This window comes from Stegastes partitus, unplaced genomic scaffold (assembly GCF_000690725.1).
Source record: "Stegastes partitus isolate 25-593 unplaced genomic scaffold, Stegastes_partitus-1.0.2 Scaffold1456, whole genome shotgun sequence".
NCBI classification, from domain to species: Eukaryota; Metazoa; Chordata; class Actinopteri; family Pomacentridae; genus Stegastes; species Stegastes partitus.
In genome coordinates, this window is record NW_007579187.1 from 163,061 (window position 1) to 177,973 (window position 14,913).

General features: G+C 42.5%; 1 protein-coding gene across 1 annotated transcript; it reads right to left on the reverse strand.

The window, feature by feature from the left end:
• Positions 1 to 5,926: 5,926 nt before the first annotated feature.
• Positions 5,927 to 9,450, reverse strand: LOC103370640 (cholecystokinin-like). The gene is made up of 4 exons (XM_008299761.1): positions 9,372 to 9,450; positions 8,598 to 8,718; positions 8,342 to 8,497; positions 5,927 to 6,394 (listed from the first exon to the last, which is right to left on the reverse strand). The coding sequence occupies exons 2-4, from the start codon at positions 8,716 to 8,718 to the stop codon at positions 6,267 to 6,269; spliced, it is 405 nt and encodes a 134-aa protein (XP_008297983.1). The 5' UTR covers positions 9,372 to 9,450; the 3' UTR covers positions 5,927 to 6,266.
• Between the last annotated feature and the right edge of the window lie 5,463 nt (positions 9,451 to 14,913).

Sequence of the window (14,913 nt, forward strand, 5' to 3'; positions counted from 1 at the left end):
AGGATGAATTATAAAATTTAGTTTACAGTTAAACAAGTTATTAGAATTTATTGTCCTTTTGTAACAGGAGGCATCATGGTGGGGCAGCAGGACTCAGAAGTTGAGGCCAGCGGCTGTAATTCAGGAGCTCCAGATCCAGAGACATCCACAGAGAGATCAGGAGCAGGAGAACCTCGGGGGGAGTTCAGATGATCAACCAGCACATCTACAAAGAGACGTGCTTCGTTCAGTGCACGAGAAGAGGCGAGAGTTGTGGCAGGACAAGTCGTGGCTGCTTCACCATGACAACGCTCCTGCTCACAACGCCCTGAACATCCAGCAGTTCCTGGTTGAGAAGAACATCTTCATGCTGGAGCAACCTCCCTACTCACCCCACCTGACTCCGTGTGATTTTTTTCCTCTTCCCCAAGCCCAAGGGGGTCATCAAGGGGACCCGGTATGAAGACGTGGACGACATCAAGATGGCTGTGACGACGGAGCTGCAGAGGATCCCGGAAGAATCCTTCCAGGAGTTTGTAGTTTGGATTTGAAATATATCTTTTGTGACACCAGTCCTGAAGCTTTTCTGACACACTTCGCATATCACGTGCTGTGGGATTCATAGTCACTAAATCTCAACCCAACTGAACACCTACAGAAGATTTTGGAAACAAGGTGCTTCACATTCATCAAAATGCCCAATGAGGGAACATCTTTCGGCAGAATTGGAAAAGTTCCAGAGACTTGAACCCAACACTTTACCAAAACACTTTGTGTGCAATACGCTGGAGGTTGTCCCTGTTAGTCTATTCAACACATGTAGTCGTTTATTAGTTATTTTGACCAACAGTTTACCAATAACTACTAATTTAGTTTTTGCCATATTTCTCCTGTGTCGGACAATTACTTGCCCAGGTGCCACAACTTTCTCGTGTCCTGTTGTCACTCTTAGGTTTTAGGGTTTTATGAAATTACTGCAGGGTTCTACTACAGCCCATAACCCACTGAAATGTTTTCATTAATGTGCTTTAAAGGTGTTCGTGGGTTAGCGCTTCCCCTGTTTCCACCAACTGTGCTAATCTCAACAAGAAAGCTAATATGGGTCTTCTTAAAGATGCTAAAGTATTTCTTCATTAAAATCTGAGGTTATGCTTCCTGCATGCCGATCTTTGCTGCCGTCGTTAGATGAATCTATATTATGTAAGCTTGGGTTCTGTAGTGCAGCGATAAACATCAAAGACAGGAACGATTCCTACTTTTACCATAAGCTTGTCTGTTTTAGATGCCAGTAAAATGCATCTGAACTGACTCATGTGGAGTCAAAGAAAGGAAATAGTGGAGACACACGGGACAAAATGAAAGGCAGTATGTTCAGCCAGTTTCAGGAAGAGCTTGGACCATCTGCTTGTCACCGTTGCTGGATCTTCATTAGAGCCACAGTCATGGAGCTCATGTTCCTTTCATGAGAGTGTGGCTTAGTCCATTAGCACACAAACCCAGCGCACTTATGCATGTGTGAGAGCTGGAATGACTCTCTGTGAGACGTAGCAGGCTTCTCACGCATTTGTCTTTTGACCTTTTTTGCATCAACGCTGCTTGCAGGCATCCATACACACAGACGTGCTGGCACTAACACACACACACACACACACAGACACACACACAGTGGAGACATTTACTGGCAGTCCCACTGAACCCTTTAAAGCTCTGCTGAGCCTTTAACTCTGAAGTCTTTCGGCCTCGGCTCTTTAAACACAAAGTTTGAGTCGATTCCCATGGATCTCTATGAATCTCAAGTCTCTGTAAATTTCTGCTTCAAGTGCGACCTCAGTCCATAGCAGTGGCTTTAATGCCCGACAAACACACACACATATATAAACATACACACACACACATATAAACACATGGCGAGCGCCCTCTTTCCCCCAGGGCATCCAAAACCACTTCTCTGAATAATTCACTGAGTCTGTTTTGTTCATCGATCCCCCTCTCCACCTCTCACTCACACAGACGCATCTTTCACTTAACACACAGGGCCAGGAGCAGCATAATGGGCATCGTTCATTACAATTCAACCACTGCTGTGGATTTCTTCTCTTTCTCTTACTAATACCTTCCACAACTGAACTTTGTGGCCTTTTGTACCAGCTGACTTTGGTCCGTGCTTTCAAGATAATAGCAACAAAAAGAAACAGACTGTCAAATAAACTCTAAAAGCAAGTGTCAATACCACGGCATCGCATGGTTTTTTATCTCTCTTTGCCTATGATTTTCTCATAACATGTCTACATAACACATCACTCTCTCAAAAAGCTGTTATCGCATCTTTAACAAAGCCCAAAGCAATTATTAGGTTGTATTTTTGAGCCTGCTTTAATAATTCAATCGATATCTGTTTCTCCAGACACTTCAAACCGTTTCAATATTTAACACAAATGTTATGGCTCATAATGATCTTGACGTTCTTTTGAAGATATTTTTTCACATTTCCCCATCCTGCTCCCTGAATCCTGTATCCACTGACTTTCATCTCCTTTGTGCATCTGCACACTGACCCTTTTTCTCAGCATCAGACAAGTCTCCCTTAGCGCTCATCACGCTCTTAAACCAGCATCATTACCCACAATCCACCATGGTCCAGTGATTTTTTTTTCCTTAATTGCAGGATTTCCCTTTTTATCATTTTTGCATCATCCAAAGACTCTAACCTCTGATGTTAGAAGAGGGGTTCCTCTGAAATCATTTCATAATGTTATTAACTGTATTTATTTTGCTTTTTTAAACACAAAAAAGGATGCAGGACAACCAGACGGCAACATAACAATTAAAATAAAGTTAAAACAAGAAGGCTGCAGATGCAAAAATGCAAAACACAATAGTAATAAATACTTTTAAAAAAAAAAGTCAAGTCAAATGAAGTGACTGTTGTTCATACAGCACATTTTAAAAAAACTGCTGTTGAGCTCAAGTGATTTCCAGTAAAGAAATAAACGGTTGATGTTACAAATTTACCAAACAGGTTTAAATATTACTGTTGAGACCATCCATCCATCCATCCATTATCTAAACACCACTTAATCCTCACTAGGGTCGCGGGGGGGCTGGAGCCTATCCCAGCTGACTCAGGGCGAAGGCAGGGGACACCATGGACAGGTCACCAGTCTATCACAGGGCTACACTTAGAGACAGACAACCAAGCACACTCACATTCACACCTACAGACAATTTAGAATCACCAATTAACCTCAACATGTTTTTGGACGGGCTGCAACGTGGCACAGTTGGTAGCACTGTTGCCTCGCAGCAAGAAGGTTGCCGGTTCGCGTCCCGGTGGGGACACCGGAATCTTTCTGCGTGGAGTTTGCATGTTCCCCCGTGCAGCGTGGGTTCTCTCCGGGTTCTCCAGCTTCCTCCCATAAGGTCCAAAAACATGTTGAGGTTAATTGGTGATTCTAAATTGTCTGTAGGTGTGAATGTGAGTGTGCTTGGTTGTCTGTCTCTAAGTGTAGCCCTGTGATAGACTGGTGACCTGTCCAGGGTGTCCCCTGCCTTCGTCCTAAGTCAGCTGGGATAGACTCCAGCCCCCCCGCGACCCTAGTGAGGATTAAGTGGTGTATAGATAATGGATGGATGTTTTTGGACTGTGGGAGGAAGCCAGAGAACCCGGAGAGAACCCACGCTGCATGGGGAGAACATGCAAACTCCACACAGAAAGATCTCAGGTGTCCTGTCCGGGACGCGAACCGGTGACCTTCTTGCTGCGAGGCAACGATGCTAACCACCTCTCCACCTTGCAGCCCGCTGTTGAGACCCTTCAATATTATAGAAAATACAAATATACTTGACTAATTCAAACATACAGGTTAAGAACCTACGGTATTATACACTCTAACAAATGACCTGACTGAATTAGAATACGGATTAAGACTCTTTAAAATTATAACTGGAAAACCCAGTGAAGCCAAAGACTCCCTCTGAGCCCCCTCTAGCAAGAGACCTCCAGCAGAACCAGGCTCAGGGAGGGCAGCTCTCTGTCTTGACCAGTTAGGGCGAGATAAGGAGCGATCAGGAAAGCAGTAACAAACAGACAACAGAACATAAACACTGGACAGACTGGTGGGACCAGTAGCTGAGATTCAGATGTGTGCAGCTACAAAGCTGAAAATACCAGTAAAGACTCCAGTGAGAGATCACAAAGTATAAAAGCGAAAAGCAAAAAAAAAGCTTCATAAATAAGAAAAAGACGACATCAAATAAAAATAAGTCTGTAGAAATGGGATGTAAGAAGTGATTCTGAGCTGCATCCTCTCAGGCAGGCTGATCCAAAGCTGATGGTGACCACTCTATCACCTTTAGATCTATGCCTCCACTTTGGAACAGCCAGAAGAACCAGAGGATTTAAGGCTGCTCGCTGGCTCAAGTGGCTTCATTTCTGTTCCGTAGCTCGCGGTCAGACCCTGACACGCTTTAAAGGTGATCAGTACAATCTTAAAATCAATTCTAGGGCAAACAGGGAGCCAACAAAGAGAAGCCAATATTGACTCGATGTGATGTCATCTGCTAAAACCAATAAGAGTCCCACCTGCTGCTTCTGAGCTGGTTGGAGGCAACAAAGGGGCTTTTGGTTTTTGCCATGAAAGGGAAAGAAAGAGTAAAGCCCAGTGATCATAAATTCATCAATGACTTTATGCAGGTCTTAGTGAGAGAGCATCCTGGAGATGGTTCTCAGCTGAAGGATTCAGGACCAGACAACTTTTTAAATCTGTGGTTTAAAGGTTAGATCTGAATGAATATTACTCCCAAGACCAAACTAATTTTGGCATCAGTTGCTTGTCTGAGCATAAATAGAAAGTTAGTTGGATTGTGCAAAAACACAAATATCTTCATTTTGACGTAAATAGCAGAGAGATGATTGTAATTTTTTTTTTTTAGATTTCAGTCATCAAACTATTTCATGCTACACATAATATAAAATGAACGTAGGATGACAAGTGAATGGTGGAGCCCTCCTGAGAGACTGAGGGCTTATCTTTCATGGGGATATGTTCAAAGCATATATTACACATTATATATCTTTCTTCTCTAAACAATCCTTCAACAGAATCCAGTCACAATAGGTTCATCCATTTCAGCCATGCTGGAACTGACAGCAATCAGGTCCAATGTTTGTCTTGAAAGTTTCCGTTTAAACAATAAAGTCTGCGTTGACGTAGCACAGATAATCCTACATGTGCGAACACGTTAATGATGTCTTCACACAGCAGCACAGGGCGACGCTAGGAGTGGTTTCCTTTATCCGTTTCAACAATATACGTGTTTTTGCTACAAGCAAAAGTAATTTACATTTCACAGAGACTCCTTTGAGGGTAGATCCGGCAAAAAAAAAGTGGAGGATCTTTAATCATTTTGGTTTTATATCACAACACGACCCTGCTCTGCGACTGTACAGTTCCCCTGTTCACACTGTCAGAAAGGATGAAAATGAAATCAGAATTTTCTGAGACATTTCCCACATAGAGGTGATCCATCTTATTCCACATGTAATGTGTGTAGAATTTTGTATTGAGTTTTTTTTTTATTGCATGTACAAAGACAGCTGGTGATTTCTTACCAGTCGTCCTTTGTGTAGTCGTTGGTGGAGAGAAGACAGAGATGAAGTGGGAAGAGCTTTTCTCATTCAAAAGTAAAGACTTTGCGACACTGAGCGAGATTGTTCGAGGATAATTTTGCATGTTATTTTATTCAGGAGGCCTTTGCTCTCATCCAGCCATCAGAATGACTTTTGTGTGCTCATGAATGTGTAATGCCTGTCGTCAAATCTATTGTGTTTCGTGATATGAGAAGATTTACGAGGCTGCGATACCCGTTTAAATCGTCTTGTTTTTGACTCACCTACTGTATAAATGCACCTCAGGGAGGTTGTTGGTAATAAGAATAATATGCAAAGTGATATTTTTAATCTTTATTCAGTCCAGTTAGACTCAGCAGACCCTGACACCATCCAGATCCTTTCCACACAAAATGATAAAGAAACCAGAGAAAACCAGAAACAGACAGACGACGGACAGTGGGGAGCTTCTCTCGCAAAATTTGGCATACAGTGTGTATATTGCGTTATTACAGTTTACAAACAAATGTACAACAAATACATCATAAATAGACTCTTATTGTGAGACAGTGAGGAGCCAGCTTGCGTGGATTTCTTTATTTTTCTTCTTCTTTTTTGTTTTTTTTACTCCTTTTTCTCGTGTGCCCGTACGGAGGGGTGTTTGAGCCACGACTTGCCCTTACGAGGGGTACTCGTACTCCTCTGCACTGCGGCGGCCGAAATCCATCCAGCCCAAGTAGTCCCTGTCTGCTATCCGGTGGTTGGCGCCACCTCTGCTGTTCGCCGTGGAGTTTCTACGCACAGAGCCTGGGAGGAGGAGGAGGAGAGATAGGGGGTGATAGAAGGCGTGGGTGGAGGAGGAGAGAAAAAAAAAAAGAGCATGAGTGGAATTAGTATTCCTCAGAGTAAGGAGAGAACTTCACTCATTTGTGCTCCTACTTTTTTCTTCTGATTTTGGAAGCAAGTATCAGGTTTTCAATTCAGTGAGAAACTCTGGTAGAGCTCAGAGATAACAAAGGCGTAATTGTTGCATTGGAAATAATAAAATCTGTTTTTTTGAATCAGACTGGACAAAAATGATTCTCTCACAAACCAGGCAGTTAATAGACGGAGCACTAAAATGTATTTTCAATGACTGATGCTTTTAATATCAAGATGGCTTCACTTTTCTAACTTTTTTTGGGTCATATTTTCTGAATAAATGAGAGTAAGCTGAGTTCATCCCCAAATTACAGCCTCCACAGTTTAGTTTTTATGCCTTCCAGAGGACAAAACGCTTACAATATTCAAATTTGAATCCCCACAGCTGGCTTCTTTAGCTTCTTTAGCTTTTGGGTTTCAAAATTTCTAGATTGTGATCGCTTTGCTGGGAAGCTGGTTTGCTTTTTTTTGTATTTTAATTGCCCGGTAGTTGCTCTGTGCTTGCTTTCTCATTATTTCTCTCTCATGCACAAACCACACTCACGCACATGTGGCCAAAAGAAAGGGGATGCACCCAGAACAGCTGGACTTCGGCCTGACAGCGTGCTATTAGCCTCTCTTTTTTTTTTTCTGCGCGTTATTCCCAGTGAAGTGAAGCAGGGCTGCTCTCCGTTTGGTAATCAATTGCACGCTCACGGAGAGGCAGTTTTCACTCCACCCACATCCTCCTACGCAACACACACACCAGCGTGCACACACATGCACACACTCGCAACACATAAACACAGTGTTTGAGCTCCCTGGTGTGCTGAGAAGATTGGACGCAGAAGGCTCGACAACGACACCTCCCACACCGAAACATGCAAGTGAACAGCGTGCACATGAGCACAGACGCCCACCGACACACACACACACACATTTACACAAAAACACACGTGCACACGGTCCCTTATACATATTTATTTCCTTGTGCCCTTTGACATTTTATTGATTTCACATTCTGACTAGTTTCTGAGTCTTTCTTGTCTTTTTTCTCTGCCCTAAAGTCCTGCGCTGGATATTATGCAACAGCAAAAGTGTCAATTTTACAGCTTAAATATGTATTCAGAGCTGTAATTCAGATGCATCTTAGATATGACACACACCGGAAGAAATTATCCAGATATCAAGAGCTAAAACATGCATCTTCTTTAAATTTTTCATATAAAATTGTTCCCTGTAGAAAATGTGTAGCCTGTTCGTAACTGTTGATCCCTTGTTAAAGTGTTTTGCTGACTGTCTGCAGCTCTGTGAAAATGTCTATGTTAGATTTGTTCTACAAAAAGACATCATGCATGTGGACGTCGCCAAGTGGAGAATTCAGATCCTGTGTGTGGTGTGGTGCTGTGAAAGCCCAGTTATTTCCTGTCTTGTCACAACTGTCAGAGAGATCAGAGCACTGAACATGAGGAGCTAGGATGGAGTTGAGGGGTTAATTTTCTTGGCAAAAAAAAAATTCTAGCGATTGGAAGTCAGATGGGACAAAAGTAAAATAGGATGGTGCAAGGAGAATGGCCGGAAGGCTGCACACACTAATACACGCTCTTTCAAACCACAAAAGCTTTCCAGAGCCACTAATTCATTTTACAAAGCTTGCTGTGCACTAATTCGAGTAATTAGCAAGATTGAGGGGAGGAGCATGTCAGGAAAAGGCACTCTCTGAAAATGAACCTATGTTGCAAATATTGTTGATGATTATTTTCTTTTGATACCCACACACTCACACACACACACTCATATCCTTCAAGATTGCAGGTAGAGAGATAGAACACAAAGCAAACTCCTCACACACACCTTTCCTGGAGGAGATGAGTCTTGCGAGCAGCTCACTGAGGTTGGCCCGGGAGTCTGCATCCTCCTCAGCCAGAGGAAGAGCTTTCAGCTGGGGGGCAGAGCGCCTGTGTCGGAGGTGTGGCTCTCCCAAGGTGTGAGTGTCGGCCTCGAGGAGAGCTGCTCAACACACACACAGACAGTAGGGCAGGTGTCAAGAGGTGAACACTCACCGTGATTACAGAAAGTCTCTGTTTAAGGGTTTGCCTGCAACTCGTACCTTGAGAAGGAGCAGAGATGGAGCGCTGGCCCTCGTCGAAGGGCTGGTAGGAGAAGGGGAGCCCCAAACAGCTCGTACACAGGACCGTCAGCACGACACACACACTCAGCCCTGCAGACATCTGAAACACAAACAGAGAGGAGCACGCAGAGGAGGGTTAACAGGACAGAAAACGTAACGCGGTCCAGTTTGGGTTTTGCAGACGCCTAAATCTTCCACGGTGGCAAACTACAACGAGACCATCTGCCAGGCAACTGCTCTTTCACAGCTAATGATCACTCCGACTCCAACGAAGGCGCGTGAATCAGTGCAGCGTATTCACACTGTCATCGTGCACTTCAACAGCTCTGGTCACCGTGCGCAGCGGGGTCTCCATGTCCTGTGCACAGTTTTCAGTGGGTCAAACTGACTTGATCGTCAGTGCAGAGAGAATTTCTCATTTCCACTTGTAGGAAACATATTTCTTTCTTTCTTTCTTTCTTTTTTTTTTTTAATTAAGATGATTCAATTTTTTCCCCATTAATTGGTTATTTAAAAAAAGGGAAAAAATGTGAGGTATTTTTTTTAAAAAATAAGTTCAAAAAATGCAAAAAAAACAAACAAAAAAAACCTGACACACATCCCTATATGAATGTAGATTATTTTAGCTCCATGCTTGAATTCCAGTCTGATTTTGAAGTAGAAAAAAATGTCCTACAGTATTAAAATCTTGTTTAAAAATGCCTAAATTTGTAGTCTGTCATGTAAAATACAAGCAAAAGCGTCTTTTCTTACCTTGAGAGACGAGGTTCAGCCTGTTAGAGGAGTGTGTGAGAGTGAGGAGAGCAGTTTCTCTGCTGAGTGGGAAGGATGCCCCTTTTATACTCCCCGCTCAGCGCCCTCTGTGAGTGTGTGTCTGTGTGTGTTTTGCCTCAGTGTGCGTCCTGTGTGTCCCTCGGTGTGTTTGCGAGCCTAATGTGAGCGCATTCGTTACAGCCTCAACCAGACAGCAGCGTGCTTCAGGTTTATTATCTGTTTGCTCGTCGTAAAAATCTACATCAGGGGCTGCGTGTTTGATGAGCATTAAATTTGTGTGTGTGTGTGTGTGTGTGCAAATAACAAATCAGCTTGAAAAGTGTAGTTTTAAACTGCTGCTGGAAAATTGGAAAGTTTGCATTGGAACTGAGGAAGCTTTTATTCACAATCCTTGTTTCAGAAATTCAGGATGTGCATGCATGTGTGTGGGTGTTTGTTGAGTGGGGGGGGGGGGTTGTGCGGTCAGGCGTGTGTAGGTGTGAGTATCTGCACACACCCACACACGTATTACATGTCAGTGGATGTTCACACTTTAAAAAGTGGGCTGAAACACAAATGAGAATCTTCAGTTCGCTTCATTTACTGAGCTTCAAATGTGACATCCGCACCGTCCACCTCCCGTTTCCCACCTCCGACCATGCAGGGTTAACCCGGCTCATGGATCACAGCAGCCGGAGTCAATAGCTATTGATCAGCTGTTGGGAGTTAACGTTTTTATTAATGAGGTTGACAGTCCTCTGATGCATGACGGGATCTGTTGTCACGACGCCGGAGCTGTTTTTTTACCTGCTGAGATAACAAGAAAATGTAGCACCAGTAAAGCTGTTAGCTAAGATTAGCGTTCTCAGGGGAGTCGTGCAGGAGACACGCAGACATCCTTTTCATGCAAAAGTCTAATTAGAAGAGATAAATGAGTGACAGATCTGAAATGGAGGAAGCTGAGAGGCTGTTCTTCACACACACTTCACAGTGATCAGAATTTAAAAGCGACCACACTGTGTGCTGACATTCAATAAAACATGGATTAATTGTGATTAATGATTAATTGCTGTCAAAGAAATTTTTAAAAAATCTTAATTTCAAGACTTTGTGTTGCATTTCCATTAAAAACAGTAACTACTTCCCTCGAACTTAACTTTTATTGCTGCCAGCACAATCCACAGTGTGAAATGTGAAGAGTTACCAAAAGCCAAAGGACTGAAACCTGCTTCTCAAATGGAACAAACACTAGACATCGACTTATGTAACAAATTCCCTGAGAATGGCTCTATTTTTAAATTATGAACAGTTAAGAAATGCGAAATGCTAATTTTGTTTTGTTGGTTTTTTTTATCTGTAGTCTGAACTGTCCAATCAAATACACACAGAGAAATACCCAGTGGGATTTGAAGCTGCGCATAAAAATATAAATGTGAGGGTTAGCAGAGAAAAGAAAGGATGCGATCATTATCTTCTTGAATTGTTTAGTGTATTTTATTTTTTTGGCATCACTTAAGTTAGGAAAGGTTTTTATAAAACTTAAAGCTGCCACCAGAAACATGTCTATATCAACAGTACTCAGTGTAGAGTAAAAGGAGTTACTCATAGCCATAAACTCTGTAGCACCGTGTTCTGCGGTTCCCCTTCAGCTCTACTGAGCAGCTCTCAGCTCTCTGTTTCAACTGTTCTGGTTCTCAGTCATCAACCTCCAGCTGCAGCAAGCAGCTGCCTGCAGCCAAAGAGCTCCGATAAACCAACTGTGCAAAACAACGTCCCTCAGGAGCAAAGAGAAAAGTGAAAACTGGACAGACATGCATAAAAATGAATCCAAATAAATAGCAAATAAACACGTAAAAAAAAAAAGAACAGTTTGCTAACATGCTCAACATTTCTGCTTGTGTTTATGTTTTCAGTCTGATGATCCCAAACAGATGTTTTTTTTTTTTTAATCTGCAAAACAAAGGTTTATGTCTTACATATATATTTGGATGTTCAAAAACTACAGAGTGGACCTTTAATTAGCAATTACCTAACAACTTGAAATACCTGATTTACTTTAAAATAATGTCTATTTGTTTTAAACTTGGTTGTATCTCTAACTTATTGTGCAAAGCGTATGAGAAGAAAGATTTAGCATTTGGCAGCGTCTCATCTTCATCCTCTACTATTGATGTTTTTTCCTGATTTGAGGTCTGAGCTCTTCTCTGCTACATCCAAACTTGAATCTAGTCCAGCAGCTGTGAGAGGGCGCTCTGTCCAAATATCATCTCAGTTAAAGCTGTTTGACATCACAGCCCAGCCAGGTTGTGTGTCTGTTTTTCATTGTTTGCTGACATCACAATGCAAAATGTTACCGTATTAAAACCCCACAAACATAAATTCACCCACAGCGTCAAAACTTCCTGCCAAACTTTGTGCCATCACTCCCGGCTGCCGCTCAGAAACGATGAGTCTCTCTCGACCACCTCACTCTGACATTTTATTACTTTAACTTTCACACTTTTGCTACCCGTCTTTCTCGCTCAGTGAGGATGCTGTAACATTTTCTCCAGACACCATCAGAAGGCATGAGTGTAGGAGGTGAGGCCACGGCCGTTCAAATTAGAATTAATTAACCGTGTGGTGTGGGAGGAGTGCATGTGTGTAAAAATGTGTGTGTGTGTGTCAGCTTTTGTCTGAGATATATACTTTGAGGCGTCTCTGGCACGTATGTGTATCTGAGTTTGAGATATGGATTGGCTGCGGCCTCGAGGTAACCTGGTCGTTCTCTCACCTTTCAGTGTAGGCGAGCAAAACTCCACCACTCCTGCGAGCTGAGTGTCTGTCTGGATTCCCACAACACACATCTGGCCTGATAGGTTTAGTTTATAGATTGCTAAAAACATGTAAATGGTCACAGTGGAGAAGATCTGGCAAAAGAACTGGCGGATGCAGTTATAAAGACGGGCAGTGAGAGACCCCTCGCTGAGGGCATTTGCTACAGCTTTGTTATACAATTAGTAAACAGACTGAATAATACATAGATCTATTAATGCATTTGTCTCAGTGGTATTGTCTTGCATTCAAACAATATCTTACACCAGTCTAAGGAGACCGTTTAGCCTCCTGGATGGATTTTAGGGCTAATTTCTATATTTTTGTTACCTGGTTTTGCTTTGTTAAATCTGTTGAACTTATGAGACTGTTCTTGTCTGGATGGCGGTGATGTGTACGTCACTGTGTTCCAATTTCAAACTCAGCAGGAGCCTGATGTGATAAGGCCACATACTGAACAGCTATAGGTTAGCTTATATGAGAATGTCAGATAATAAGGATGGTCAAGTCATGGCTCGTACATATCAGGGCTGTCAATCCAAAAGAAAAATTATATACAAAGACTTTGAGGGACCTGACAGAAAAATAATTGTCAAACATCACATATATGAGAAAATCACACACACACACACACATATATATATATTTCTCAGTTTGGTATCCTTTGTCTATCTGCATGTCTGCATTATGACTCCACATGAAAAACTATTTGCAGAGGAACAAATACCTGAATGTGAGGCGTCACAGAGGAGAATACAGGAAGATCAGTGAAAATCAATTAACAATCGGTAAAAACCCAGTTCAGGCAATAATCAGGAGCCATACTACCACTAATCAGTGCCGCAGAGGTCATCCTCCGAAGACGACACTACAGATATTGTGCTGCTTGCACAATCTCACGCTGCGAAAACATCCGGGCAAGAGCTTCATCTTTACAGGGGTTATCAGTAGACATCAGACTGGCTCAGACAGTGAAGGTCAGTGTATCATGTCAACCTCTATGGATGCCATCCAAGAAGACTAAACTCTGGCTTGTTCTTTGGCACAAAACAGCAAGAAACTTTGCTAACAAACATTAAAGAAGTCTAATGACAGCTGTAACACATTCTCTGGTCAGACAAGACCAACGTCTGACCAGAGAATGCACGAGCGTCAAAGGTGTTGGGGAGATAACATTTATAGACGACACCATGGATAGAATACTGTCTGACAAGATGGCTCTCAGTCTGTAGCTTGGCAGAAGAGGAATATTCCAACATGATAATGATCCAAAGCACACTGCCAAAATATCACAAGAATTCCTAAAGAAGAAAAAAGTGAAAACCACGACATGACCAAGAATGTTCCTGACTTGAATCTAATAGAACACCTTCTGGGTATTTTTTAAAGAAAGGTAGAGCAACACAATTCCTCCAGCAAAGACATGTTCAGCACTGGTATACTTCTTGCTCAGGAAGGCTGTCATCCAAAAAAACAGTGGATATATGAAGTACTGAAATAATAAAAGATGAGTGCCAACTGTTGTTGCTGGGGACCTGTGTTTTTACTTTTTAATTTCACATCGGAGCAAATACTCTACTATTTAGCTTAAAAGTAATGCAGTTACTGTAAGGTGATACCATTCTGAATCAGCTGACATTCAAATAATACTGCACAGGAGAGCTCACGACTGAGCGCTTGTGTGCCGAGCAGCTTCCACTCTTGACAAAGTGCACATGATGGCACATATATCTTGCCATTAGAGCCGCCTGCCGTCAGCAAACCTCTTCAAGCATCGACTGACCTCGTCCTCACTTCAAGTGCCTCGATACAATCGCACGCGCGCATGAACGTGCCGGTAGGTTTGTTCTCTCACAATTTAAGCGCGCATACGACGCGGTTGCAAACAAATGCCAACATGAGCTGTGTGCTGGTGGCGTGTGGATACAGAGGTGGTCCACTTGAGTCTGAATGAATTCAGTTTCAAGAGCATTGCGATAAAAGACACCTGGACGCTCTGTTGCATTCAGACGAGGATGACGCTAACGAGCACACAGGAAGCAAGTAAAATCCGACCATGCAACAATTACAAACTTGCTGCATGCTGAGGAATAATAAAAACTTGTTATACTCTCCTTCCCTTTCATCTTGAAATTGCCATACGTTTAAAAAAACCAAAAAACTTCCATACATCATTTCCCCCCTTTTTTTTGTGGAAATCTTCTCAAAAAACTTGGAACAAGAAGTTATTAAAACCGAATTTTTATTCATCTCTCTGCTTGATGTGCAGGTTTCATTTCCACACATGAAGCCTTTTCCATTTTCTTGGCCGGGCTACAGGCGACGTGTCAGTCTGAATGAGTCTCCCAGGAGATCAAGCACCAGTATGGACAGGACAGGAAGACCTATTACACTGTGTGCTTCCCATCAATTGTTCTGACACGAGGGTTGATGAGACTGAACTTGTCTCACCGCTGCAATGGACCCATTATGATGGAGATGGTCGCACATATTATCATGTGCAAATTGCTCAAATCTTCTTGTTCTCGAGGTATTTTTTCGCCGCGTTACTCCTCCCATCTCTTGTGACGGACGTACGAACGCATAAAGTGGAAGCTATGAATATTGTAATAGAGCAGCTATTTCATTTACATTTGATTTCCCTCTCCGTGTTGTGTTCATTTACTGAGATAAATTAAACTGACCTCCAAACCAACACAGGTCTTTTTTTTTTTTCAAATGTTTTCTG